Source organism: Zasmidium cellare, assembly GCF_010093935.1.
Source record: "Zasmidium cellare ATCC 36951 unplaced genomic scaffold M409scaffold_20, whole genome shotgun sequence".
Taxonomy (NCBI): Eukaryota; Fungi; Ascomycota; class Dothideomycetes; order Mycosphaerellales; family Mycosphaerellaceae; genus Zasmidium; species Zasmidium cellare.
Window position 1 is genome coordinate 534,742 of NW_022986964.1, and position 24,582 is coordinate 559,323.

The following is a 24,582-nucleotide window of genomic DNA, read 5'->3' on the forward strand; positions in this document are numbered from 1 at the left end:
AAGTTCGGGGCAACGGGGAAGCGAAAGGTTGACCCAGCTCTCCACGAGCAACAACTACGGCTATTGAAAAAGCCAGCCAGCAGAAGCACGCTCTGTGGCTATACGGCAAACCGTAATCTTTCGACTGTGCTCTGAGACCGGCACAAACCTGAGCCACCAATGAGGGTTGTCATGTGCGCGATAGTTGCAGGAGACTTGATGTTCCACGCGGTTCTTGACCATAGCATGCTGCCTTCAATGGGTCAGTCTGACTTGCGAAGGTTTTGTGTTTGATTGTGGATCTTACTGGTGATGTGGGAAGCCAAAGAAGAGGCACGACGAAGTAGGGTTGTTGCCACGGTGGATAGTGAAGGGTTTTTAAATAAGATCGTGGCGCCCGGCCAACATTCACCTGAGTGCTGAACGTGTTTTGACTACCCAGTTATAGGGCGCGCGTCACTTCACTGACGAGTTTACATTTTCCAATCGCAGTCTAAATGCGATGTCTTCGACTTCATGTTGTTCCATTCAGGGCGAGGATGCCGCGGTGTTCTCGTCACCGGCGGAGAAAACGTGTGGGATGAGACGAACACATCGATATGGGTGGACATAATCACGAGATGGTCGATTTCTTTAGGGGTACTAATGTTGAAGGTTCGAAGTGAGGATGGGAGAAGCGTGAGGTTGAGGTGAAGTTACTGCCAAGTTTCACCCCAGCGGCCCGTGCAGGCCGGCTTCGGCTGGTTGATTAGGAAACCCGTCAAATCTCCTTCAAATTCCCATCAATTGCTTGACCGGGCTCATGAAGAGTTCACGCGGCTCTGCGCCTCTCCCAAACTTCTCTTTCAACATCAGGGCAACTGCCCATTCCTCGTCAGATATTCATACAGCGACCATGCCGCCAATGTACTCGCATCTCTGGTGCCGACTTCCAGCAACTTCTCGTAGTTGAGCAACCTCAGCGAGTAGGCGCCGCCCAGATCGTTGCTCCTCGTCAGTCTCCTTTTGAGCGTCTCTACTTGCTGCCGATCGATCTCCTTCTCCCACAGCAGAATCGACACCCATTCGTCGCTGAACATTGGGCTAGGATACATGACGTTTGGCGCGTCGTTGTCGCGCCCTTCCGCAACCAGCTTTGTCATGTCTATCAGGTCCCGATCAAGCAGCCGCATTCCGACTTCTTCTTCCATCTCTTGCATAGCTCGGCCTCTTATACTCCCCTCGTGATCTATTAAGCCTTTGGGAATCTCCACGTATGATAGACTGCCGATAGCTATTCGAGGCTGCTCGACCATGACGACCCACCGCTCTTCTGGGGAATCCGTCGGTCGCACGATAACGAGAACGGCAACGCTACGTCCTCCTCGCAGAAACACGATCCCCGGTAGCCTCAGCGGTGGATTCTCGTTGTTGCACACCAGGGCGTTCATCTTTACGAAGTTGATGGCATTCGAGCGCGGATTAAACTTGTCGAAACTCTGAATGGTGATGGAGCGCAACTCGTACGACGTGTCGTGGAAGTTGGAAAGCTTGTGATTGGAGAGAGATGCCTTGAGATTGCTCTTCCACGTCTGGAAAGCTGGGAACCCGAGCAATTCTTCCAATCTCAACCCTGGTACCAGCGTCACTGGAACTGGGGGCTGGAAGTCCTCATCAAAGTACGTCTCGGGTGTCTCTTGGGAAGAGCCCATGTTGAAGGATAACTGTGGGCTTTGGCCGCGAGCTCCACTCTGGACAAGTCCAACCTTCAAAGCAATAAATAGGGTCGACCGTACGCGAGAGGGCAGCACTGGGCCGTGCTGCTTCATGGTGCATGCAAGCTGTTGGCTGATGTGGATCCTGCCTACGCGAAACGCCACAAGAGTCTCCCCACAGCTGAAGGACTGGGGAGACGTTATTCTTGACCTTTCGTTGCCGGCTCCCAGGCTTGATAGAGTCTCGAAGCAACTGACAATCAATAACCTCTACCCCGGTATGATTTGTTCAGTATGTTATCGAATGCTGCGAGGACAGGAGGGGCGACAGTGGAGAGGAACCTACGACTTGCACTTTGCCCATCACCGCAGCCAGTCAAGTTTGACGATGTCGGCTGACATGGGGTGTTGCTTTTGCTCTGGACTTCGAAATGAACTGCTGCAACTATCAACTGCGGAAACAATCCCAAAAACCCCCGGCCACTACATTACTGCTTTTCTCTGCGGCATCGGCGTTCACACGACTGCCTTGGGCCAGCCTGGTGGCACAGCAAGTCATGCAGCTGCCGCGACAGGAGACTACATCCGGCAGCTCACCAGCGTGCACGTACATGACAGCGGTACATCGCTTGCAGACTTTCTGAGCCTGTACAGACTTGACTTCAAATTGAACGATACCAGAAGGCTAGGGTCATACCTACTGCGTCCAGCCGGTGAGTGGACGCAACAAAGCTTTACTCCAACATGGGTCTGACAGTCAATCCGCGCTATCGCAGACCATAGCAGAGAGAGTCGGCTCTATAGCCCCATTTCGAGGCATACCTCTGACAATGAAGTTCTTCAGCTGGCGAGGTATTGGATAAGGCGATGCAACGGCCACTCGCATCCCAATTGCCGCGAGTGGGATCGATATCGCGGCGAGAACTCCTTTCTTCCAACCAGGCTCCTCGAGCTATCTACTGACAAGGAGAACGAGCTACGAGCTACCGACGAGCTTTCGGATACCAAGATCAGACTGATTGAGACCGGCTCGCTACCCCAAGGCAGCCGCACGTCTGCGCTTTATGTAACCCTCAGTCACCGATGGGGCCATGCCAGGTTCACGCGACTACTGAAGGAGAACAGGAATGAGTTCCTTGACGGCATCTCATTCGATGACTTACCTCGATCCTTTCGAGATGCCATTAGTTTGGCCACCAGATTGGAACCCAACCGCATACGCTACATATGGATTGATTCGCTCTGCATTATTCAGGACGATCCCGAGGATTGGCTCCGAGAGTCTGTTAAAATGTTCCAGATTTACGCAAACTCATATTGCAACATCTCGGCAACCGCGGCGATTGATGCAACAACAGGTCTCTTCTTCCCGCGTGACTCGCAATACCTGTGGGAGGATGAAATCAACCTCAACACAGATGGTTTACTCCGAGTTCAAAGATATCAGAAGCAAGCAAAGCTGCCGCGTGGTTATACTCCACTTGTGCGGCGATGTGAGGTCTTCGATCTTGCGTTCTGGGACCGGCGAGTGGAGAGCTCACCTGTCAATCGACGGGCATGGGTATTGCAAGAACGGTTACTGGCCCCGAGAGTGCTGCACTTTTGTCAGGATCAGATCGCTTGGGAATGTCCGGAGCACGATGCCGCTGAATCTTTTCCTGATGGTCTGCCAAATTTTGAGCTCAGAAATGGGAAAATTGAACAGAAGGTTCGATTGAAGGGCTTGCTATCTTATCGACTCACAGAAAGTGACTTTGGCGAGCAAGTCCTCATAGATCCAGAACAGACCTCTGAGATGGTACACGATCATTGGAATTTTGTGGTCGAGCGCTATTCAACCACGGGCCTCTCCTACGAAGCAGACAAACTCATTGCACTTGCCGGAATTGCGGAACTGATGGCGAACCGGATTGGTGGCAAATACTTGGCGGGAATGTGGACGAGGTACCTTGCTAGCCAGCTCACGTGGCGCGTGAAGACAGCATATGAGAATGGACGTCTGCTGTATCCATCAAGGCGGCCGAAGACCTACCGTGCTCCGACGTTCTCCTGGGCTTCGGTGGACGCACCACAAGGCGTGCAGTTTGAGGCCACCAAAAGGCAGAGAGAGCTTCACATCTCTGTGCGGAGGTTTGAAACACATCCACAAACAATGAGTCCCTTCGGACCACTGAGCATGCCCGGGAACCCACACGATACGTCTGAGGTATGTTTCGTCGACATCGACTGCTCAATGACGCCAGTCACGATAGAATTGCGCGACTCCGAAGGTAACCCAGCACATCATTGTAAGTTTTGGCGCGAGTTAGAAGGGTCTTACCTTGAGGACGCCCAAGAGGCCGCACCACTATTCATTGGCCGGCTTCTCGACCATGCAGATGTTGCCGACCGACAGCGTGGCTCGGTTGGGAACAACACAGACCTTGATCAAGTTGCTTCGCTGCATGAAGTGCCCTTCCACCCTACTAACAGCAACACCGAGCAAGTCCAGGCAGGTGCCGGAAGGGAAGCATCGTCTGCGAATGCACAGTCAACCTATGACAATGACACGACCGGACAACGAGAACGTCTAGTAGAATATGCAACACGTGCACTAAAGCTTCGACCGCCCCGAATCCCGTACGTGGAAGCCAAGCCAACTGTAGGGGTGTATCTGGATTGTCCCGAAGACGACGGTGACGAGCTGGAGAATCCTGAGGCCGAAAGCTACTGTGTACCGGCGTCAACGAATTCGGTTGGTGATTTGATCTGCTTGCTTGTCCAGCGAGAACGGCAGTCCCAAAAAGAATTATATCGTCGTGTAGGGTTGCTCACGTTCCCAGCGTTTCTCCCAGGTGATCAAGAGGTGGTTTTGGAGCAAGCCAGGAGACATCAAGCTCAGATACGGTTGATATGAAGGCATGTCGTGGATCAAATTGCCCACCGAATGCTCAGAGCTTGTTTCCAACAGTTCTGAGCCTTTACAACCCGTTCGAGCAGACACCAATTGATATATGCCAACTATCTTCGCTGCTTTGAACGATTTCCTATGTTTTGACGGCTGTCGTGCGAACAAAGTTGAGATCAAGTTGCCGATAGATCTCCCCTTGAACGGTCAGTGGCCAGCTTTACGAAGTATCTTGTACGGCTCTGATATCTGCGATAAGCACGATAGCTCTTCCAAGCAGGCTAGTTGGAGCCATTGGATCACGCCTTCGATATCACGTGTACAATGGCTCGTGCTGTGTGGCTCGTGCGACGGGACGGGAGAAGTGCAAAACAAACGTCTGCCCACCTTTTTCCCACCTGTTTCAACCACCTGTTCCCTCACGAAGACAAGCCAACCCGCACCACCAGCCGGCCCTTCGCGTTCGTGTTGGCCGATGATGCCAAGACGACGACAGCAGCCGTGGAATTCCGCCTGGCCTCGACGTGATTTGCTCGATGCTCTGCTTGAGCTCCACGACTGCCAACCCTCTCATGACGCGCAGCGTCGTGCTGAGATGCAGCCAGGAAATCTCCTAGCATCTATTAAGCCAGGTACAACGAGGATCTCACCCCCCACAGATCAATCACACGGCTCAGGAACGACACGGGTCACGTCAGGAACATGGCCCTCGCTTGCACGTTGCGTCTACTGCCACATCCTCCTTGGCTCCCTCCGCCAGCGTGCAGTACCGCGTCGCTTGACAATGTCACGATCCATGTTCGCAACGATGACGCCCAGTTGAAAAACCTTGTCAGCAATGCAGCAGCTAAACGTCATTTACGGGACCTCTGGAAACGTTTCCAAATGGTCTCTACCCAATCGCACACTCTTCTGTGCCTTCCCTGTTCAACGCCTTGCGGCTATAGCCCAAACTCGGTAATCATGACAACGGGTCGTCGGATACCTGGACGGCATGTGCATATTGACATGCAGGCGTGATCGGTCGGCCGAGTGAGATGCTACAACTCCATGGAACCAAGAGCAAAGTTTCAGGAGGCCGTGAAAGCCAAAGTGGCCCTTTAACAACGACAATAGTGCTCATTGGATGCTAATCCTTTCATCCTTGTCCGTTCCCGGATGGAGGAGTCCACGGGATTACGGAGTAGCTAATCTGCATGTAGGTGGCTCCGTCCTTTGTTGATTCAGCATTCCCTGCGCCTCTCATAAAACTTAGCCACGACACGTTTACGACTTCACCTGTTGCTCTGTCAAACCCTTTCTCTACGTTGAACCCTCTCTTCTTTCAAAATGGGGTCAATTCCAGAGTTAGATACTGCCAGCCAGTCGGCGGTACCTGGCATCATTGATGTCAGGTCTGATACTGCCGGCATCGAATTGACACAGCTCATTCATGCCGGCTTGAAGCCTCAAAATGGCGGCGAGAAGACCCTGCCGACTTTGCTGCTCTATGACAACAAGGGCCTCAAGCTCTTCGAGCAGATCACGTACTTGGAGCAGTACTACCTGACAGGCCAGGAGATATCTGCACTGGAGAGATATGCAGAGCGAATTGCAGAAAGAATTCCCTCGGGTGCGATGGTCGTGGAGCTGGGCAGTGGGTGAGGAATCAAGACCTCCCCTCCTAGGCACGGCTCGCCTAGGCTGCCCATACTAACATCAAAATAGCAATCTGCGCAAAGTCAAGCTACTTCTGGATGCCCTCGACCGCGCCGGAAAGGCGGTCTCTTACTACGCCTTGGATTTGATGCAGTCGGAGCTCGAGCGTACCTTGGCCGATGTTCCAGCAGGCACCTTCAAGCACATCAAGTGCTTTGGACTCTGGGGAACCTACGATGATGGGCTCGAATGGCTCAAGTCGGCAGAGAACGCCACCAAACCGAAGACCATTCTATCACTGGGATCGAGCATCGGCAACTTTACCCGTCAAGAGGCACCGGACTTCATCGCGCAGTTCGCGGATATACTGCAGCCGAACGATTCGTTTGTAATCGGTCTGGATGCTTGCCAGGATCCAGAAAAGGTGTACCATGCCTACAACGACCGGGACGGCGTGACGCATCAATTCACCATGAACGGTCTGGATCATGCAAACAGATTACTCGGTCGCGAAGTATTCCGTCCCGATGACTGGGAAGCTATTGGAGAGTACGACAAAGACGGTGAACGTCACCGTGCGTTCGTGGTTCCCAGGAGGGATTTGCAAATTGAAGGCGTTTCGCTTAAGCAAGGCGAAAAAGTGCGCATCGAAGAGAGCTACAAGTACAACCGCAAACAGGTATGTGGTGCACACAAAGGAGTTGCTACTGAAAAGCTAACCCGGAGACTTTTAGGTATGTCGATGACTGCGTTGTTCACTTTGGGAAAGAAGCTCGTATATTCGGGCGCAACTGAGCACTAATGGAAAACCTCGCACAGGCTGATCAGCTGTGGGCTCAAGCAAACGTCATCGAAATTGCTAACTGGACCAATGAAACTGGCACATACGGTTAGTCCCGGCTCTTCCTTTGTCATTCTTTGGAATCTAACTCCGTGGAACCTAACAAATATTTCTCGTCGACATTTCACGCTGACGTTGTTATCTTGTAGGCCTACACATGCTCCTGAAACCGCTCGCAATGATTCCTACCAAGCCCGAGCAATATGCTGCCCATCCAGTCCCAAGCCTCAAGGAGTGGGACGGGCTTTGGGCAATATGGGACAAAGTTACACGTCAGATGATACCGGACGAGGAGCTTTTCGATAAGCCGATCAAGCTCCGGAATGCGTGCATCTTCTACTTGGGTCACATTCCGACCTTTTTCGATATCAAGCTGGTCGAAGCTACTGGCATGAAGCCTACCGAGCCAAGCTATTTCTACAACATTTTCGAACGAGGCATCGATCCCGATGTCGACAACCCAGAGCAGTGCCATGCGCACAGTGAGATTCCAGACACCTGGCCGGAGTTGGAAACGATTCTGAAGTTCCAGGATGCTGTTCGCCAGCGCGTAAAGGATCTTTACAAGTCCGGCCAGGCCTACAGCGACAACTGGACTGGTCGTGCTTTGTGGCTGGGCTTCGAGCATGAAGTCATGCATTTGGAGACGCTCCTTTACATGCTCATCCAGAGCGATAAGACTCGAGCGCCTGAAGGAACCTTGAAACCTGACTTTGAGCAGCTGGCTGCACGAGCAAAGAACGAGGCTGTGCCAAATCAGTGGTTTGACATTCCTGAACAGACCATCAAGATTGGATTGGACGACCCGGATACCCCAGAGGGCCCGGTTCGACATTTTGGCTGGGATGTGGAGAAGCCATCGCATACCGTAAAGGTCCCTGCGTTCAAGGCTCAGGCACGCCCCATCACCATCGGCGAGTACGCCCGTTATCTCATCAACACGAAGAAGACCGACATCCCCGCATCGTGGACGGTGGATACCGAGCATCGACCTGACAGTGCTAACGCTCAATCGAACGGAGACGCCGACATTCAGGACTTCATCAGCGGCAAGGCTGTGCGAACCCTTTATGGCCCAGTGCCTCTCAAGTACGCCCTTGACTGGCCTGTCTCGGCTTCGTACGATGAGCTGCATGGATGCGCGGTCTATATGGGTGGCCGCATTCCCACAATGGAAGAAGCTCGAAGCATCTACGAGCACGTCGAAGGGATCAAGAAGCGTGAAGCGGCACAAGCACACGCTCAGACGATTCCTGCAGTCAATGGGTATGTTCAGTCCTTCACAGATATGTGAACACTGCTGACATCAAGCATAGCCACCTCGTCAATGACGGCGTCGAGGAGACACCGCCATCCAAGCCTGCTATTAACGGCTCCCCCAGCACTGCAGCTGGTCCTGACCCCAACGAGCTCTACGTCGACCTTGAAGGTGCGAATGTGGGCTTCGTGCATTGGTCCCCCGTCCCTGTCACACAAAACGGCAACAAGCTTGCTGGACAGGGCGAAATGGGTGGACTTTGGGAATGGACCAGCTCAGTGTTGGAGCAGCGCGACGGCTTTGAGCCGATGAAATTATACCCCGCTTATAGTGGTGAGTATCGAAAGAGTTCTCGAATGCCGAGCCAGTGACTAACAGGTCTTCACAGCCGACTTCTACGACAACAAGCACAACGTCGTTTTGGGTGGATCGTGGGCGACGCATCCTCGCTTTGCTGGACGCAAGTCAGTGTAAGTATAGGAATGGTACCAGCAGTGAACGGTACTCATACTGACTTCTGCGCAGTGTCAACTGGTACCAGCGCAACTACCCATACGTTTGGGCTGGAGCCAGGCTTGTCAAGGACGCCTAAAGAGACTATCCTCAAAGGCAGTCTGTTACGCTCGTCACGAAAAGTTTTCCATTCAATGGTCTGGTTCAGCATGAAGGTTTAGTATAAGAAACAAGGGATTCACAGAAAAAATGCGCACAGTAACGAGTCTCACAAGCCGCGACAAGCCTGTAGAAACATTCACGTCACTCCAGCTTGCAATTAACCGAAGTTTATACCCCACAGCGATCTTCACGCTAGCCAGCTTATCAGCACGTGCGCGCGCGACAAACTGCGGCACCACCAAAAGCGATAAATCAGAATACCACCGCGTCGGGTTATCTGTGTCACGTCAAACACACGTCTCCTATCCCACCTTCAAGCGAACCCAACCGGCTCGGCTGAGACGACGACGCACTTCACGGCTTTGCGCAGTAGCTTAGCGTTTCAGCACCCGGGCAGCCGTGGCATTGACTTAGCAACCGGGCTGTCACCGACACCCACACGCACCACCGACAAACGCCGCCGACCTACACATTTCGCGCTCGTGAAAAGTTCCCTTCTTCCTCTTCACACCACCCACCCACGCTCGCTGCACAACGAGCCATTCATCTCCGGCTCGCTGGTCTGCAAAACACCACGGGTATCCTCCTCGTCACCTTCACCCAATCCCTCTTCTCCACCATCTCCTCCTCGTCCACCGCCCGCCGCGAATTGCCTCCACTGCCATCCGACGCCGCTGCCGCCGACTGAAGAATCTCGCCAACCGCACGAGCTTCACGAGTTGAGCAGTGAGCTGACCGACACAAAAGGACAATAGGAACGCAGGCAGAGAATGACAGCTGGAACAAGGCAGCCTTCATTCATCGCAATTTTCCACAATAGCCTTGTTTTCTTTATTGCGCCAGGCAGCAATAACACCACCGCCACTATCGCTTCCAAGACATCGACGCTCGACTCCGAGACAACGGCGCCTATAAGAGACCTCGATTCCGCCCTCGATTTGGCAGCAGAAAGAAGAACATTCAAAAGGAGCTTCGACCCGAGGGTTATCATACCAAACAAAAGTACGCATCAAAGGAAAGTGAGACAAGATGCCGCAAGACCTGTTCAAGTGGGAGGATGGCGGGGTGTTGAAGTGAGTATACCCCACCCCATTGTGTTGGAGCTTGCAGCTAACATCTCGAACGACACCACTGCCCGATCTGCCAGACTCCCCTTTCACACGAGAAATGCCGCACCGTCTGCTTGGGTAACCACGTCGAGTGGTGCCACCGATACCACAGCTTGTTCAGAATGAATTGGAGCTCGCGATGCAGTGCCTGCAAGACGACGGACGATCAGCATGAGAAACGCCATAGAGAGATTGCCGAGATCCTGGCCAAGATCAGGAAGTTCAAAGCTGAGGAGGAGGCAGCGGCGATGGAGGTGCTGGCTTCCCCGACTGCACCAAAGACTCCTAGGACGCCGCTCACCGCGAAAGCACTCAATTCTGTGAGTGGCTTCTTGGCCGAGACTCCAAAGACGACCAAGAAAGAGAGGAAAGCCGCAAAGAAGGCGGCCAAGGCTTTGGACCGTGAGAAGGTGGTGACAGCGCAGGACATTGAGTTTGTCGCAAAGACGTTGCACCCGAAGTCTGAGGAAGAGATGGTGGAGGACGTTGAGATGGAGGAGCTCGGTGGAGATCTGGACATCAAGATGAACTTGAAGTTCAACAACAGCACTTGCAACTCGAAGTCAGCCCGGCACGACTACATCATCCGGGACCGCGAGCGTAGCGACGTTGACGACGGCACGGTTAACAACTTGCTGGTCGCCATGGACGTCGACCCTCAGGCCAAGGGAAAGGAAGGTGAGCTTGTCCGTGAGCTGGCTGAGGCGATTAAGAACGATCTCGTCCACTTCTACGATGAGCTCAAGATCGTGGCCAGGAACAAGGCAGGTTTCTGGCGTTGGGCACACAAGCGGGCGTATCGTGATTTGGTGGAGAATGGCAAGGAGTGGGATGCGAAGCATGCAAAGGATGCTGAGCACGCCAAAGATGCTGAAGATCGTGTCGCTCACCCAGATGAGCGGCGTCCGTCTGAGCAATCGATCGACACCGAGGGAGATGATGAGACGCTGCCTTCTCGGAAGGGCAGTATCGACTCTAGCACGCCGCCGTCGGTGGGCACTGCTTTGACTGTGCCGTCTACCAAAGGCTCCTCCAAGAAGAAGGACTTGAGTATCAACATCCCCAAGACGAAGACCGAGCCAGAAGACGACGATGGATGGGTGCAAGTGGGTAAGAAGGCCTTGAAGTCCCCTGCGACCGGCAAGCTCACCCTGTCGTCGAACGGTGGTCTGCATCACCTGGCAGTCAAGCCAAAACAGACGGCCTGGTCATTCTCGGATTTGGAGTAGCAGTTCAATCTGCGATCTTGGCTGGGCGGAAAAAGAGGTTTCTTGGAGGGCATCGTTGTGCGAGTAGATGATCATGGTTTGCTTTCTTGCTTTGAGTTGTTGTTGCGAGCGATACGAAACGGACGCTTCCCTCGGGAATGCGTAGACTACAAGGGTGCATAGGATAGAAATAATGGTATCGAAGCAGGCTGTGCTTTCAACAATGTTCTTCAATGCTCCTTCCTCTGGTGAAAGTGAGGTCAAAACTCATGCTTCTATTCTAAGACTAGCTTCGGGATGAGCCGCTGCTCTCCGACGCAATCGCGCCTGCCTACGCCTGAAGCTCGCGCGACAGCTTGACAATCATAAGACAGCTTCAAACACCAACACACAACATCACAACTTCATCGACGGACGGCGAGCATCACCATCACAAACACCGCACGACATCGAAACACCTCATAGCTGAAGAAAGCACCCTTCAACATCTGATCGAGCCACCACAACTCCACCCATCATGGTACGCCTTCAACCACCAGATCACTCACTCAAACCCGACCTCAACTAACACCACCTCTCTCACCAGTCCCTCCGCATCGTCCCCGCCCCAACAAACCCCTCAACCACAACCCCCCAACTCGGCGCCCCCTCCGCCCCGGGCGTCCATGACACCCTCCGCTCGAACCTCAACCTCGCGCAACCCGCCCCCAACACCTCCTCAACCCCCACCCCCCTCCAATCAACCCACCCCCTCGAATCCCGCCTCGCCAACTGGCGCACCACGCAAGAAAACCTCAAAATGTCCCTCCTCCGCCGCCAGTTCGGCATCGCGGAGCCCGTGAAGCGCCAGATGGAAGCGAGCATCGTGCGCCAGGGCGAGTGGCGGCCCAGCGTGCTGGGGAGTGGGAGCGCGGGCGTGCATGGCGATATTCTGGCGGGCAGGGAGGCGGAGTTGGATTGGGAGGATGTGTTTTCGGGCGAGGGGGAGGCGAGGGAGGGGGTGGATTTTCATGTCGAGATGGAGGGGAGGTTTGGGATGGCTTGGTAGACAGCTTCAGGCCTGGGAATGGGTGTATGGAGATGTTATCGTGAGGATTATCAGGCGGATGAGAGTCGTTCTGATAGGGGACACGGGATGATAGGGAGAGGCCAGGCTTCTTCGCTGTACCAACACCACGGCATCGGACACGACAGGCTCCTCTGCGAGATTGTCTCAGCATCGATGCATTCGAATGTGCATTAGTACGGCAAACGAGATAGACACCAATGAACTTCAACACGACCAATTACAATATCCATTTCACGACCGTTGTTGTATTGCTACGCTATCAAGGAACGCCATCGCAACTCGTTCATCTCGTCTTCCATGCTCATGTCTATCAGTACAGTCCATCAAATGTGTGCATGCCCAACGAAAAGCAGTAAGAATCCCTGACAAAAGATGGCAAACTCCTGTGCCGTCCCCGTTACATGTGCGCCCATACACCGAGAGACTCCATCAAGACTCCAGTCCTCGTAAACGCCGTCGCCATGATTCAAAAACATTCGGTAAGTTTGCAGCGCGTCTGTGGCGCGGACTGCTCCGTTGTTTCGGTCAAGTCAGGAGCAACAACAGCCTCCCGAGCCGCAACCGCGCTTCTTGTTACCACGTACACGCTCTTGCTCTTGCTCTTGCTCTTGTGCTTTTGCTTGTGCTTGCATGTGTGCTTGTGCATCTTCACGCTGCTCCTCCTGCAGATTCTCTACCTCTCCCACCAGACCTTGCTGTTGCTGAAGGAGGAGTTCATCATCCATTTGCGAGTCCCAGCTGTTCCCGCGCAGAGTTGTTGGGGGCTCATCCACCCAATCCTCAGCTTCCCGATACCTCCTTTCCAGAATCTCCAGTTCCTCGTGGAGCGCTTCTGCCTGCATTTCTTGACCCATTCTTCTCAGGCCCTCGCCGACCAGCTTTTTCACCAGTTTGGGGGTGCGCTGTTCTGTGATTTTGTTCAGCTCACTTGTCTGTCTTCATAATATTACACACCGGCATCCGGCGCCTCTGTCTTCTGTATCCCTGGCACGAAGTGCACCGCCTTTTCCTGTGCCCTTACCAGCTGTCTCATCGTCATCGATAAGGTCTGCGGGCTTGACGGTCATATGCAAAACGTTGGGGCCATCGACGTTGAAGTTGAATTCTGCGGGAACGTATCAGCAACCAGGATACTCTCAGGTTCAAAATGCTTCACCTTTGAGGGCCTTCTTGTCTTCAATCATCTTTCCCATGATGATGAGCCGTATACTGCTCGGACTCATCGGTCTGGGCTCCCACTCCTTCCTCCAGTCCGTCCAAATGAGCTCTTTCAACTTGTACCCACTGATCTCTCGTGGATCAAACTCGTCCTCTGCATTCTTGGCTTCGACCTTGCGATTTCGAAGGTACTTCTCATCAATCTTATAAGGATGTCTCACTCCCGTCGTCAGCATGAGAGAGATGTTGAGAGTAGGGCCGGCGGAAGCAGCAGTCGTGATGGGAGCGTCAGTAGCAGGTCCCAAAGCTTCCGTTTCTTTACGTTCGAGGGGTGCTGGAGCGTCGGCGGAAGGGGCAGGAGCAGCGTCTGTGGCATGTTGGGGTTCCTGCTGCTGTACGGCATCTGCGAACTCCTCGTTTACGGTCCTCGGCGAGGCGGGCAGCTCACTCATCTCGAGAGGTTGTTCTGATGACTGTGCGTGGGTGGTGTCTATTTGGGAAGGGATGGTTTGAGCGGCAGGAGGAGCGGAGGCGCCGGCGACTGTATCGGGTTGTGAAGCCATTGCGGGCAAGTGATGCGTATCTCGTGATGCTCTCGTGTCCTCTTGCCCCGCAAGCGATGCGCTGTTCCCACGAATCCGCAGCTGTGTGGTGATCCAAAACGATGATGCCAAATGCCGCAGTGGTCGTGTGTGAGGATGTGTTGGTACGGCGATAAATGGATGCTCCGCGGGACCAAGGCGATCAGCGAGCTGGACGGCGGTGGTGGTGTGTGGCTAGCGAACGACCAGGCGACGGACAGCAGCACCTCAATCAATGGGATATGCGATACAGACGGGTGGTTTGGCAATGTCGGATGCGGTGGAAGTAGCAGGGTGGTTCGGCGGCGGAGTGGGATAAGATGCAGAGGTGCAGTGGTGAGGCGTGGCTTAATCAGGAACCGCTGGCCACACTAAGCGACTCCTTCCATTGATTGTCCTTTGGGAAGGCGCCGCGCCACCGGAAGGAGCTGGCTAGTATTGATAAGACAGGAACGCTTGGGACCTCACCAACAATAACAACAACACTCAAATGCGAAAGAGGTTGTCTGATGCGTGATGTTGGGACGGTGAAGGAGGAGGATAGGATGAGCGTCGTCGGCTGGGAACCCTTGGAGGTTGCAACGTCTGCCAAGTCCCTCTCCAAGCATCCAGACTGCACAGTGACAAGCCTTCGCCCGTACAACAACGCCGCCAAGGTCTACTGAGGCATAGCCACTGCGAATCCACCTCGCTATTGCTAGGGACATCCACAATCGAGGGGAGGATGACGAGTTCTCTCTATCTCGGCCTTTTCTCCGGGTACTTGCACCTCGCGAGCGATTCAAATCCTGATATACATCCACGAAATCACCAACATGGCCTATTGACAGCTGGAATGTCTCTTTCGAGATCAACTGCTAAATGGACATGTTCGGATGCACCTCAAGAACGCTCATCCCAGGCCGCCTCGCTTCGCATGATCTGTATGTCGTGCTTGCGTCTGCATCCCTCCTGCAGCTCTCCCGCGTTTTCTCCATGGGGTACCCGAGCACCATCATGAACGACAACGCATGCCAAGAAGGCCATGTGCAACCATGTCGCGTGCGTGTCCTGGCAGTTCGATGGGCTCGTTCGGCGGCCACTGGTGGGTGTTGGCCGAGAAGTCCAATGCCAGCCTTGGACTACTTGGCCTATCTCCAGATTAGACAGGGATGCTGTCGAGGAAAATCTAAGCTGTTGATTGTGATGAATATGAAGGCTATCCATCTTGCCTGCATTTGAGAGTGCAGCTCCCTGTGAGGGCATACACGTATACACGAGACACCCTATCTTAGGGTTAGGGTTGGGGTAAGTCAGGTACAGCCTTTTCCCTGCTCTCCAGACGTCATTTGAAGCCAGCGATGAAAGACTTTGAACGATCCGAATCCGATATTGCCTCGATGATCCGGTAAATAAAAATATTTCAACATCAATCTCAATTCGACATCTCAACCCTGTCCTTTCCATCAATTCACGTTTTATCATCATTCCCCAACATGTCTACAACCATACCCAAAACGATGAGAGCATTGAAATGCTTCGGCCCCAAAGACGTTCGAGTCGTAGACGACGCTCCAGTTCCAGCATGCCCACCAGACTACATGCTCGTCAAAGTCGAAGCCATCGCCCTCAACCCAACAGACTGGGTAAGAAACTGCAACCCCCCATCTCCATCAATCCAAGTAACACTCCCTCGGCCCCTCCGTCACCAAGCCCTTCACCCCCGGCGACCGCGTCGCCGGCTACGTCCACGGCTCCAAACACGAAGACCCCTCCGCCGGTTGCTTCGCCCAGTACGCCAAAGTCAAAGCCGACATTCAGATCCACGTCCCTTCCAACATAGACTTCGAGGAAGCGGCCACCTGGCCCACGGGGATCAATACTGTCGGGCAGGGGATGTATTCCCCGGACGGACTCGAACTTCCCTGGCCTGCTTCGTCGCCTTCCGCAGAGGGGAGGGGCACGAAGGTGTTGATCTATGGCGCTTCGACGAATACGGGTCTTTGGGCCGTGCAGCTGGCTAAGCTGAGTGGATTGTACGTTCTCGCGACGTGTTCCGAGAGGAATTTCGAGGCTGTGAAAGCTCTGGGCGCGGACGAGGTTTTCGATTATAGGGATGGGGTGGCTTGTGGGAGGAAGATTCGGGAGGCGACGGGGGATGGGTTGGTGTTTGCGTTTGATTGTGTTAGTGAGGGGGATAGTATGGCTGTGAGTTTCTCTTTCGATTCATGTTCATTGAAAGTCGGACTTGGTTTTGGCTGACTGTTGATAGATCTGTGCGGCGGCATTGACGTCCAAACCGAACGTCGCTCGCTATGGTGCTTTGCTTCCAGTCGAGTTCCCGCGATCGGATGTCAAGACGTCCTTTACGATTGGGTATACGGTCATTGGCGAGGAGTTCACGTTCTTTGGGAAGAAGGTGCCCGCGAAGCCTGAAGACTTTGAGTTTGGGAAGAAGTGGTGGGCTTTGGCGGAGAAGTTGCTTGCGGAAGGGAAGATCAAGGGTGAGCCGACGATTGGAGAGGGAGGTCTGAACGGCGTGGTGAAGGGCTTTGAGGATATGAAAGAGGGACGAGTGAGTCGGCAGAAACTGGTCTACCGTATTGGAGACACTTTGTAGTATCATTTCATCTGCACGGCCGTCCCTTGCGTCGACTTGGGTATCAGCAGTCCGCCAGCGCCACTCGCTTCATCACTCCGCCCAACAATTCCAGCAACTCCTCAGCATTTCACCAATCACTCTTCATCCTCCTCCTCGTCTTCGTCCATGTCATCCATGCCCATATCCTCCATCTCGTCAATGAGCTGATCCATCGGAATCTCCAAACCATCATCTTCATCCTCTCCATCCGTCTCCATCTCCGTCTCCGCTTTCTTCTGTGCCTCATGATTTCGGTACATGTTGAGGTTTGATCTGAGCTCAGGATCCGCTTCAAGATCCTGCAAGAACTGCTCGTAGTCAATCTCGTCACGATCCTGATCCTTCTTCAACGGCTTCATGTCGCTCTCCTCCCGCGCCATGCGCTTGAGTTTCCAGTTGCGGTTGTTGCCGCTCCTCTTCTTGCGGCGTTCGTAATGCTTCTTGACCAGTATTACGTCTGGTATCTGACCAGAGTACTGTTTCGACTCCTCAATAGCTTCGAAGTTGGGGTTGTTGAATTGTGTGCCGGTCAAGTGGTAACCCATGGCGCTGTCACCGGGGTTGAGGATGTTGCCGAGATGTGTTCGTACAAGATAGGTCGTATCGTTGACGCCCAGATCAGAAGCACGAGCAACGGTAGCATCAGCTAGAAGGAAACGGCCTCGTTCGGGTCCTATGGGTTCGATGTCCATCACGACGAATTCGACCAATTCCCGGATGTCTGCTAGCGGTGTGAACGGCGTCCGCCAGTAAATCGGTGTGTTGAGATCGGCGACTTGGAGGGTATTTGGATCCAGAAGATTGATCGCAGTGCCTACTCGATAGCACAGGACTAGAGGTGAGATATTGCCGATCTGCTTGGCCAATTTGATAGGTAGTGCGACAAGGTCATCTTTGCAGATTGGCACCAGCTCGCAAGAGAATGTGAACTTGTAGCTCTTGTCTGAGGTGTGGACGTCCATGGAAATGAGCTCCTGACTCTTCTTCGTCTTGGCCGGTGTGGCTGAATGCAGAAAGTCCACGAACTTCTCGGCGGAATTTCTCTGCGCGAAGAAGAAATCTATACCATTTTGCACCTCTTTGATGTTGATCGCATCCTTGTGCACACCTTGCTTGAGGATGAGCTGCTCCAGATACAAGAATGTGCGCTTGTGGGGCACCTTCTGCCGTACTTGCACTACTGCTCGCCATACGTTGTGGGTGTATGATTTCTGGCAGTCGGGACACTGCTTGTACTGTTGCACGAACTCGACTTCGAATGTCTGCTGTAATATTGTCCCCTGCTCTGCCTCTTGTTGCACTGTAATCTTCAGCTTCACTCGTCTCGAATGTGGCTCGGTCCAGATGAAAGATGCGTCGATTATTCGGGTCTTGTGAAGTCCTCTAAGTTTTCGTAGACATAGCGCAAGCAGTTCTCTTGATTCGGGTGGTGCGACAACCCACGAGCTGGGCGGCGAGTGCCATCTATCGCAGTCTCTGCACATGTGTAATACGCCATCTCGTTCGATGTTGGATGTGATGTCGACGGTGAGCTTCAAGCAGTCCGAGCATAACGCTCCGCCGGGTTGTGTGCCATCGATGGGAGCGCCGCACTGGTAACAGAGAACAGTAGCGGCAGTGGTAGGGCGATGTGCGGGCAGTGGGACAGAGGAGTCGATGTCCATCGACATCTTGGCGGTGTTGTGCGGCGGCCCAGGTGAAGTAGTTTTCAGGAATTGGAGTTTCGGTGAATTGCGGGTTCGAGGAGTGTTTGGAGACGTCTCAGTCGTTCGTAGAGTGGTGATGAGGGGTGGTTGTTGGCTTTAAAATTGAAGAGACAGTGACGCCACAGAAAATGCGCAAGAGAAGGCTTAGATAAGCGGAAACTTTATCTTATCTTAGCGTCGAGTCATTTCAGGGGCCGGAGACTCCAGCCATTCCAGGTCGTTTCCTTTCCCTTTGCGTCAACAACAACAACCATCCAAGGAGATACTCGGCATCATTGTTTGTGGACTCAGTAACGCGATATCAGACTTCGAGGGACTACTGTTCCACACGTTGCTGAAACTGATCCTTCCGTGATCGCAGATATGCTATTGAATTGAGGACTTCAGCCTGGGCAATCTGGATCTTCACTGGCGATTAAGATGCTCAGGCCAAAAGTCATTGAAGAATCGAGAAAGATGTTGTGGTAGGGTGTAAAGCTGCCAGAGGCGAGCTCATACATTATTGATCTCATATTTCACTAATACATGATTATCCAAACCAACCACCAGGGTGTTAAACGAGTGAAGTAATCCACTATCCCCGAAGTCTAGCGCCAGAAGTGAAAGCCCATTATCCATCCATCGAGAAACGATACTGGAAGTAGCGCCAGATCGGATTCTGCATTTAAGCGTTGACTGGAACCGACCGTTAGCGGATGACGAAAGACATTCTCGAGCCTTGTGAAACTTACCAGGAATGCAGGAGAGGTTGATGTTGAGGGTGCCGTCCTGGTTCGTTGGGCAGCAGAAGGTGTTGCCAGCTGGGCACTGGTTGTCGAGGGCTGAGAAGCGTCAGTGGATTGCCTTGTCGATGCTGTGCAAGAATGCATACCAGACAACAGAGAGACCTGGTCGAGCAAGCAGCTGCCACCGAGGACGTTGCCAGCAGTGCCGCTGTCGCTGCTGTCGGTGACACAGCAAGAGATCTGGGATCCCGAAGCGCAGGTGCCGCTGCCGCCGCTGGACGAGCCAGACTCGGTTGGCAGAGCGAGGACGGTGGCGGCGGTGGCCAAGATGGTGAATATGGTGAACTGCATTTTTGCTGATTGGAGCGAGTGGATTTGACTGAAGAGTCGAGTGTTGGTGGTTGGTTTGGTAGGATTGGAAGGCTTGTGTGAATGTGATGCTGATGTCGTGATTGAGAGGATGAGATGGTATTACTTATACATTCTCGTGCCTCCCTTTGCCAACGCTTTGAGGCTATACACGGAGGAGCCTTTCATTGCGATCGCTCTGGAGTTATCAAGGACGGGCGACGTTGTCTCTGTGCTTCTGCTCGTGCGGCTTGGACTTCCTGGATTCGATCATGTTGATGGTCATCAGTTTTCGCGTTTGTCTGGTAAAGCAATAAGAATAACGGTCTGTGGAGCATGCACTGGGTGTTTCATACGGGCTATGAGCGGATCTTGATCCTATGTTTCTGGTGCCAAGCTTGATAGCGCTTCATCCACCCACAGAACGCTACGGGAAGGAGCCCGCCCGGCGGGCTGCCACGGCTGCGTACCTTTGGCTTGTGGTTCTCTCCTATATAGAACCACCGCAATCATCCGCTCGCACGTTGATTGCGGCTCATACTTTGGTTCATCGCTTTGATGGAGCAACAATGTGAGATTTTAAAATTGCCGTTTTACAGTGGCCGCCGTCGCTTGGGGATTTCCAACAGCAATGACGACCAGTCTCAAATCGACAATCATCGTTCGACTTGCTGACTGCTCGAACGATATGGAAAGTTGCTGTCCGGGGCAAAAGCGATGTTGTGAAGAAGACACACCATCATGCAAGTCAAAGGTGCTAAGAGCAAACTGCCGACGCCAGACGGCACCCTGCATCAACGAAACCAAGTATTCTGCCAGAAAACATTGGTTGTCTGCAGCCATCACTTCGTTGCGTACTCCGCCCACTCGAAATAGCGCATATGTCTTCAAAGTCTGGAACATTGAGACGGCACAAACCTCCACCCGTCTGAACCGCTGGAACCCCGATCGTGTCGCTGATAGGAGAACGGGACTGGATGGGAGTCACCGGAACATGCCTTCAACTTGTTTTGTTTGATCGAGTTCGATGTCTTTCGCAGGCTGCACGGCGTGGATAGTTGTCTCGGAGCTGCGGTCTTGGACATGTCACTGCGATCCACTCGTCGCCGACAACCAGCGCATGCTGTCTCGCACGGCAGCGTCCATGGCAACACTCACGAGGGTGGGTTCTCAAGCGCCATTGCACTGGCTGAAGGCAAGGCGTATCTGAGATCGTCCTGTTCTATCTCAACGTCGATAGCAGCGCTCCAGGCAACAATGATTGTGCACTCAAGGCATGGCTACGATGGATACGTCAAATCTACGTCTGACTCAAAAGCAACACCATTGGGCAATTCTGTCAATTACAAAGCACTTGCGAGATTGGCGCTTCATGAACTACTGGTCTACGGAGCAACCGATTGAGGCATTTTGGACCACGAGGGCGCAGCATCTTCGACCTCCACGTCGCTGTCCTTGAACTTCTCCAGCCCGAACAAACGCTTCGCATTGTCCCGTCCAATCTTCGCACGATCAATGAGGTTCAGCTCTGTCTGGTCAAACCAATTGCAGGCGTCCTCAAACGATTCAAAAGGGTAGTCCACAGAGAACAAGATACGATCAGCGCCCACCTCCCGCATGCACAAGTCTAGCAAAGGCCCAGAGAAGTTGCCGGATGTCGTGATCCAGATGTTGTCACGGAAGTACTGGCGCACAGTCTTGCCTTCTTGACTGCTCAGTCCGAGGGGCTTCTTGACGTCTTCCAACCAGTGGTTGATGCGCCAGAGATCAGCTACAAGATGTTCTCCCAGATGGCCGATGATGACTTGCAACTTGGGGTGGCGATCGAAGACGCCGTTGGTCACCATGCCCAGGATGTGGACGGAGACATCATTAGCGAAGGATCTATAACCGTTTGTGAGCTCTACGACGTCTTGATACAACGAAAGTAAGTCTTGCTACGCACACAGGTGGACCGATAATATACTTCCGGTCTTTGTACATCTGATCGTACTGTGCGCCGGTCGGGTGGCGCGGATGAAGGTAGAAAGGAACATTCAGTTCCTCGCATTTGGACCAGAAGACGTCCCACTCGGGCTGGTCGTAGAAGATGCGCTGGTTGCCATCCTCGCTTGATCGTTGAGTGTCGTTCACGAGAGCACCAAGGAAGCCATACTCCTTTACGCAGCGCTCAAGCTCTGCCGCAGCTTCGGCTGGATCATGCATTGAAAGTGCGCTTGAGCCTTGTCAGTAAAAGCCTACCACATCACGCCACAAGATGAAAATGGCATACGCAAAGCTCCCGAACCTGTCTTCCTTGCCCTGGATTTGTTTCCCAATAAAATCGTTGACCTCCTTCGCCATAGCAGCAGCCTCATCAGGCTTCCATAGATCTTGCACACCAGGCGCAGTGTACGAAAAGATCTGGTATCCAACGCCGTACTTGTCCATGTATGCCAGCCGCTTTTCGAAGAGATCAATCATCTCATCGCAATGTTTCTTGGCGTCGGCGGCGAACATGGAGGCCCACCATTCTTCGAACTCGCGGAAGCGCGACAGGGAGAATGCTTCTTCGAGGGCGATTTTGCCGCGCATGATGGGTTGTGTCAACGGAAGACTTGGCGAGCGGATTCGTGCCAGCGGCTACAAATGTAGTGACTTCACTTGAGAGGCCTCTTTTATGCTCCTTGTCAAGGTCCTATACCATGCCGCTCTCGGTCGTTTCCCGACTAGGCTGTTACGACGATGGAAACCTGTCATTGGCTGACACTGGTGAACGCTCGGCCGAGCCAAGATTAAATGAGTCGAGTGGGATGTTGGTCAGCGTTCTATAACCCTTGAGAACTAGGGCATAGCAGTTGTGGAGTAAGTGACAACATGCTGGATTGAAGTGAGTGGATTATAGCGCGCTAAGCATGTGAAAGTGTTACGTCAGCTTTGCGGTCGTGCCTTTCTTCCAAGTCCAGCTTCTTGCTACAAGCAAACACAGGCAGTCGTACACCAACGTCGCCGCACGCCAACAGTTCTTGTCACGCGACCCAACATTACCACCACCTTCATCTTCAAACTATCGGCGACTGTCAAGTCAATCTGACCAGCACGGCGAAGCCCGAAGATCTTTTACCAACAATTGACGTTCCTCACATCGTCAGCCTCCACATCAACATGGCGACTGATGACTCCGCCGAGCTTCGTGCTCGTCTCGAAACCCTGCCACAAGAGCTCTACGACCAGATCTACGACTTCACCTTCACTGCTGAGCCGTGCGTCCCTTACCTCGATCGCTTGAATTTGTGTCCGCTAGTGCTCCCATGCGAAGCCCCAAAGCTGGGGAGGCCACTCTTGCAGAAGTCCAATCGTGTCAAGCTACTTCACGTGGACCGCACAAGCCGCCACAAGTTCGCCCAGTCTTTTTACGGCGGCGAAGGAGCTGCGTTCGTCGCAGAACGTCGCCTGTTTGACCTACTCGAGACGATCTGCTTTTGGCTACGTTCACTGCCGCTCGATCACCAAGCCATGATACTTGACGTTCGGGCCATCGCGTCATCACCACCTGTCCTTCATACGGTCCCCGGGTTCGTCGATGAGAAATATCCGCTTGAATGGAATTTAGAGTACATGAGCAGCAGAATTCTGCGTGAGTTCGGCACGCAGGTGTCACAAGCTACGACCTTCGGAGTTGAAGACAAGGTACACAGATCATACAATGTACAAGATGAAATGGCTGACACTTTTCTCAGATCACTGCAGACTTGCCTGACTACTACCGCCGTGGTCCTATCAGCTGAGCGCAACTCTGCGGGCCAACCAGATCGGCGTACAATAGACCAAGCAACATTCAACACGGCAAGGCGAACAGGATAACGAGGAAGCAGGGGAGCGGCAGAGGTTCAGTACTCAAGTTCAGTCTACCACAGAGTGTATTGTTTGGTAGCAAGATCTCGTGCTTCCTTCAAGGGAATTGATGAGGCTGCGGCTGTATGAATGAAGCTCTTTCTTTCTCCTCAATCGGATCAGTCATCCTTAACAATGGGGAGTGTGAACGCTTGGAATCGAAAGGCTTAGGTCTAACAAGACATTCGTCCAGCCTGCATGATGCGGAGAGATAGGACATTGTCTGAAGTGAGTAGACCTCAATACGCTAAGCATGTGAAAGGTATTACGTCAGCGCTTCGCTCGCAGCGTGGAAGCTTCCAAGTTCCGTCCTTCTACTACAAGCAAACGCCGCAACCCTTGCAAGACTTCACGATCTCGCATGGTCGCAAACTATCAGCACCATCACCTCCCTCAATCACCACCCAACATGCCCCGAGATACCTAAGGCAAAGTCGCAAGTTCAGCAGATTTGCGGACCCTGTTGGACAAGCTCCCACAAGAACTCTTCGACAGGATCTACGACTTCACCTTCACTGCCGAGCCAGGCGTACGCTACCTCGACCGCTTCAACCCATATCATCATCCCATGTACATCCCGAGACCTCTATTCCAGAAGCTAGACTCCATCAACCTCCTCCACGTCGACCGCGCAAGCCGCAAGCAGTTTGCCGAGTCATTCTACGGCGGCGATGGAGCTGTGTTCGTGATGACAGGCCATGCGCAGCGGCCCGCATGGTGGATAAAACCAGCATGCATCGAGTGGTTGTCAATTCTGCCCTCGCAGCATCGTGCTCTCATCAAAGACGTGCGATGCGCCATCAAGGGGCACTCGCGGAGACACAGTGGCCGGACACAGGTCACTACGAATTCGATTCCTGCGAATGTGATCGCTGGAATGGAGATGATGGTCTTGATTGAACACATCTCGGAAGTCTTCGGCGATAAGGTGGTTCAGGTCTTGTCGTTTGGCTATGAGGACGAGGTATGCATGCGATTTACTTGAAGAGTGTTTTTGCGGTCCATTCAGCTAACTGTGTTCATAGATCATCTCTGGCTTGCCCGGCTATCGCGCACAAGTGTGTCTCTTAGGCGAGGCAAATTAGTCGACATTATCATCATTCGGAGAAGTGGGAGATTCAGCACAGCGACAGGGATAACCAGCGACCAAGAGAGGCTAAAGATGGGCTGAAGGGGAGACTTCGAAATCAGAGCAATGGGCAGCTTTGAGACACTGGATTCAGGTGGTCAAGATCTCATCGTGTTTTAACTCCACCCAAAGTAGGATACAATG

At 53.1% G+C, this 24,582-nt stretch overlaps 11 protein-coding genes across 11 annotated transcripts; 6 read left to right on the forward strand and 5 right to left on the reverse strand.

Moving 5' to 3' along the window:
- Nucleotides 1-830: 830 nt before the first annotated feature.
- M409DRAFT_23811 (uncharacterized protein) lies at nucleotides 831-1,670 on the reverse strand (the record flags this gene model as incomplete). Its single annotated transcript, XM_033806952.1, has 1 exon — nucleotides 831-1,670. One exon carries the CDS (start codon nucleotides 1,668-1,670, stop codon nucleotides 831-833), a length of 840 nt encoding a protein of 279 aa, XP_033666972.1.
- A 1,294-nt stretch (nucleotides 1,671-2,964) lies between these two features.
- Nucleotides 2,965-4,569, forward strand: M409DRAFT_55427 (uncharacterized protein; the record flags this gene model as incomplete). The annotated part of the gene is made up of 1 exon (XM_033813000.1): nucleotides 2,965-4,569. The coding sequence occupies one exon, from the start codon at nucleotides 2,965-2,967 to the stop codon at nucleotides 4,567-4,569; it is 1,605 nt and encodes a 534-aa protein (XP_033666973.1).
- Nucleotides 4,570-5,889: 1,320 nt separating this feature from the next.
- On the forward strand, nucleotides 5,890-8,889 carry M409DRAFT_66963 (uncharacterized protein; the record flags this gene model as incomplete). The annotated part of the gene is made up of 7 exons (XM_033817188.1): nucleotides 5,890-6,200; nucleotides 6,268-6,877; nucleotides 7,018-7,087; nucleotides 7,189-8,305; nucleotides 8,356-8,630; nucleotides 8,686-8,767; nucleotides 8,823-8,889. The coding sequence occupies 7 exons, from the start codon at nucleotides 5,890-5,892 to the stop codon at nucleotides 8,887-8,889; spliced, it is 2,532 nt and encodes an 843-aa protein (XP_033666974.1).
- Nucleotides 8,890-9,941: 1,052 nt separating this feature from the next.
- M409DRAFT_66964 (uncharacterized protein) lies at nucleotides 9,942-11,250 on the forward strand (the record flags this gene model as incomplete). The annotated part of the gene is made up of 2 exons (XM_033817189.1): nucleotides 9,942-9,977; nucleotides 10,060-11,250. The coding sequence occupies 2 exons, from the start codon at nucleotides 9,942-9,944 to the stop codon at nucleotides 11,248-11,250; spliced, it is 1,227 nt and encodes a 408-aa protein (XP_033666975.1).
- Nucleotides 11,251-11,746: 496 nt separating this feature from the next.
- On the forward strand, nucleotides 11,747-12,277 carry M409DRAFT_66965 (uncharacterized protein; the record flags this gene model as incomplete). Its single annotated transcript, XM_033817190.1, has 2 exons — nucleotides 11,747-11,749; nucleotides 11,816-12,277. The coding sequence occupies 2 exons, from the start codon at nucleotides 11,747-11,749 to the stop codon at nucleotides 12,275-12,277; spliced, it is 465 nt and encodes a 154-aa protein (XP_033666976.1).
- A 551-nt stretch (nucleotides 12,278-12,828) lies between these two features.
- On the reverse strand, nucleotides 12,829-14,019 carry M409DRAFT_55431 (uncharacterized protein; the record flags this gene model as incomplete). The annotated part of the gene is made up of 3 exons (XM_033813001.1): nucleotides 12,829-13,205; nucleotides 13,320-13,403; nucleotides 13,455-14,019. 3 exons carry the CDS (start codon nucleotides 14,017-14,019, stop codon nucleotides 12,829-12,831), a joined length of 1,026 nt encoding a protein of 341 aa, XP_033666977.1.
- Nucleotides 14,020-15,512: 1,493 nt separating this feature from the next.
- M409DRAFT_23816 (uncharacterized protein) lies at nucleotides 15,513-16,636 on the forward strand (the record flags this gene model as incomplete). The annotated part of the gene is made up of 3 exons (XM_033806953.1): nucleotides 15,513-15,662; nucleotides 15,730-16,224; nucleotides 16,289-16,636. The coding sequence occupies 3 exons, from the start codon at nucleotides 15,513-15,515 to the stop codon at nucleotides 16,634-16,636; spliced, it is 993 nt and encodes a 330-aa protein (XP_033666978.1).
- Nucleotides 16,637-16,752: 116 nt separating this feature from the next.
- On the reverse strand, nucleotides 16,753-18,327 carry M409DRAFT_66967 (uncharacterized protein; the record flags this gene model as incomplete). Its single annotated transcript, XM_033817191.1, has 1 exon — nucleotides 16,753-18,327. The coding sequence occupies one exon, from the start codon at nucleotides 18,325-18,327 to the stop codon at nucleotides 16,753-16,755; it is 1,575 nt and encodes a 524-aa protein (XP_033666979.1).
- A 700-nt stretch (nucleotides 18,328-19,027) lies between these two features.
- M409DRAFT_23818 (uncharacterized protein) lies at nucleotides 19,028-19,439 on the reverse strand (the record flags this gene model as incomplete). Its single annotated transcript, XM_033806954.1, has 3 exons — nucleotides 19,028-19,038; nucleotides 19,095-19,184; nucleotides 19,235-19,439. 3 exons carry the CDS (start codon nucleotides 19,437-19,439, stop codon nucleotides 19,028-19,030), a joined length of 306 nt encoding a protein of 101 aa, XP_033666980.1.
- Nucleotides 19,440-20,821: 1,382 nt separating this feature from the next.
- On the reverse strand, nucleotides 20,822-22,010 carry M409DRAFT_55434 (uncharacterized protein; the record flags this gene model as incomplete). The annotated part of the gene is made up of 3 exons (XM_033813002.1): nucleotides 20,822-21,320; nucleotides 21,382-21,651; nucleotides 21,709-22,010. The coding sequence occupies 3 exons, from the start codon at nucleotides 22,008-22,010 to the stop codon at nucleotides 20,822-20,824; spliced, it is 1,071 nt and encodes a 356-aa protein (XP_033666981.1).
- A 570-nt stretch (nucleotides 22,011-22,580) lies between these two features.
- On the forward strand, nucleotides 22,581-24,394 carry M409DRAFT_23820 (uncharacterized protein; the record flags this gene model as incomplete). Its single annotated transcript, XM_033806955.1, has 3 exons — nucleotides 22,581-23,105; nucleotides 23,782-24,273; nucleotides 24,335-24,394. The coding sequence occupies 3 exons, from the start codon at nucleotides 22,581-22,583 to the stop codon at nucleotides 24,392-24,394; spliced, it is 1,077 nt and encodes a 358-aa protein (XP_033666982.1).
- Between the last annotated feature and the right edge of the window lie 188 nt (nucleotides 24,395-24,582).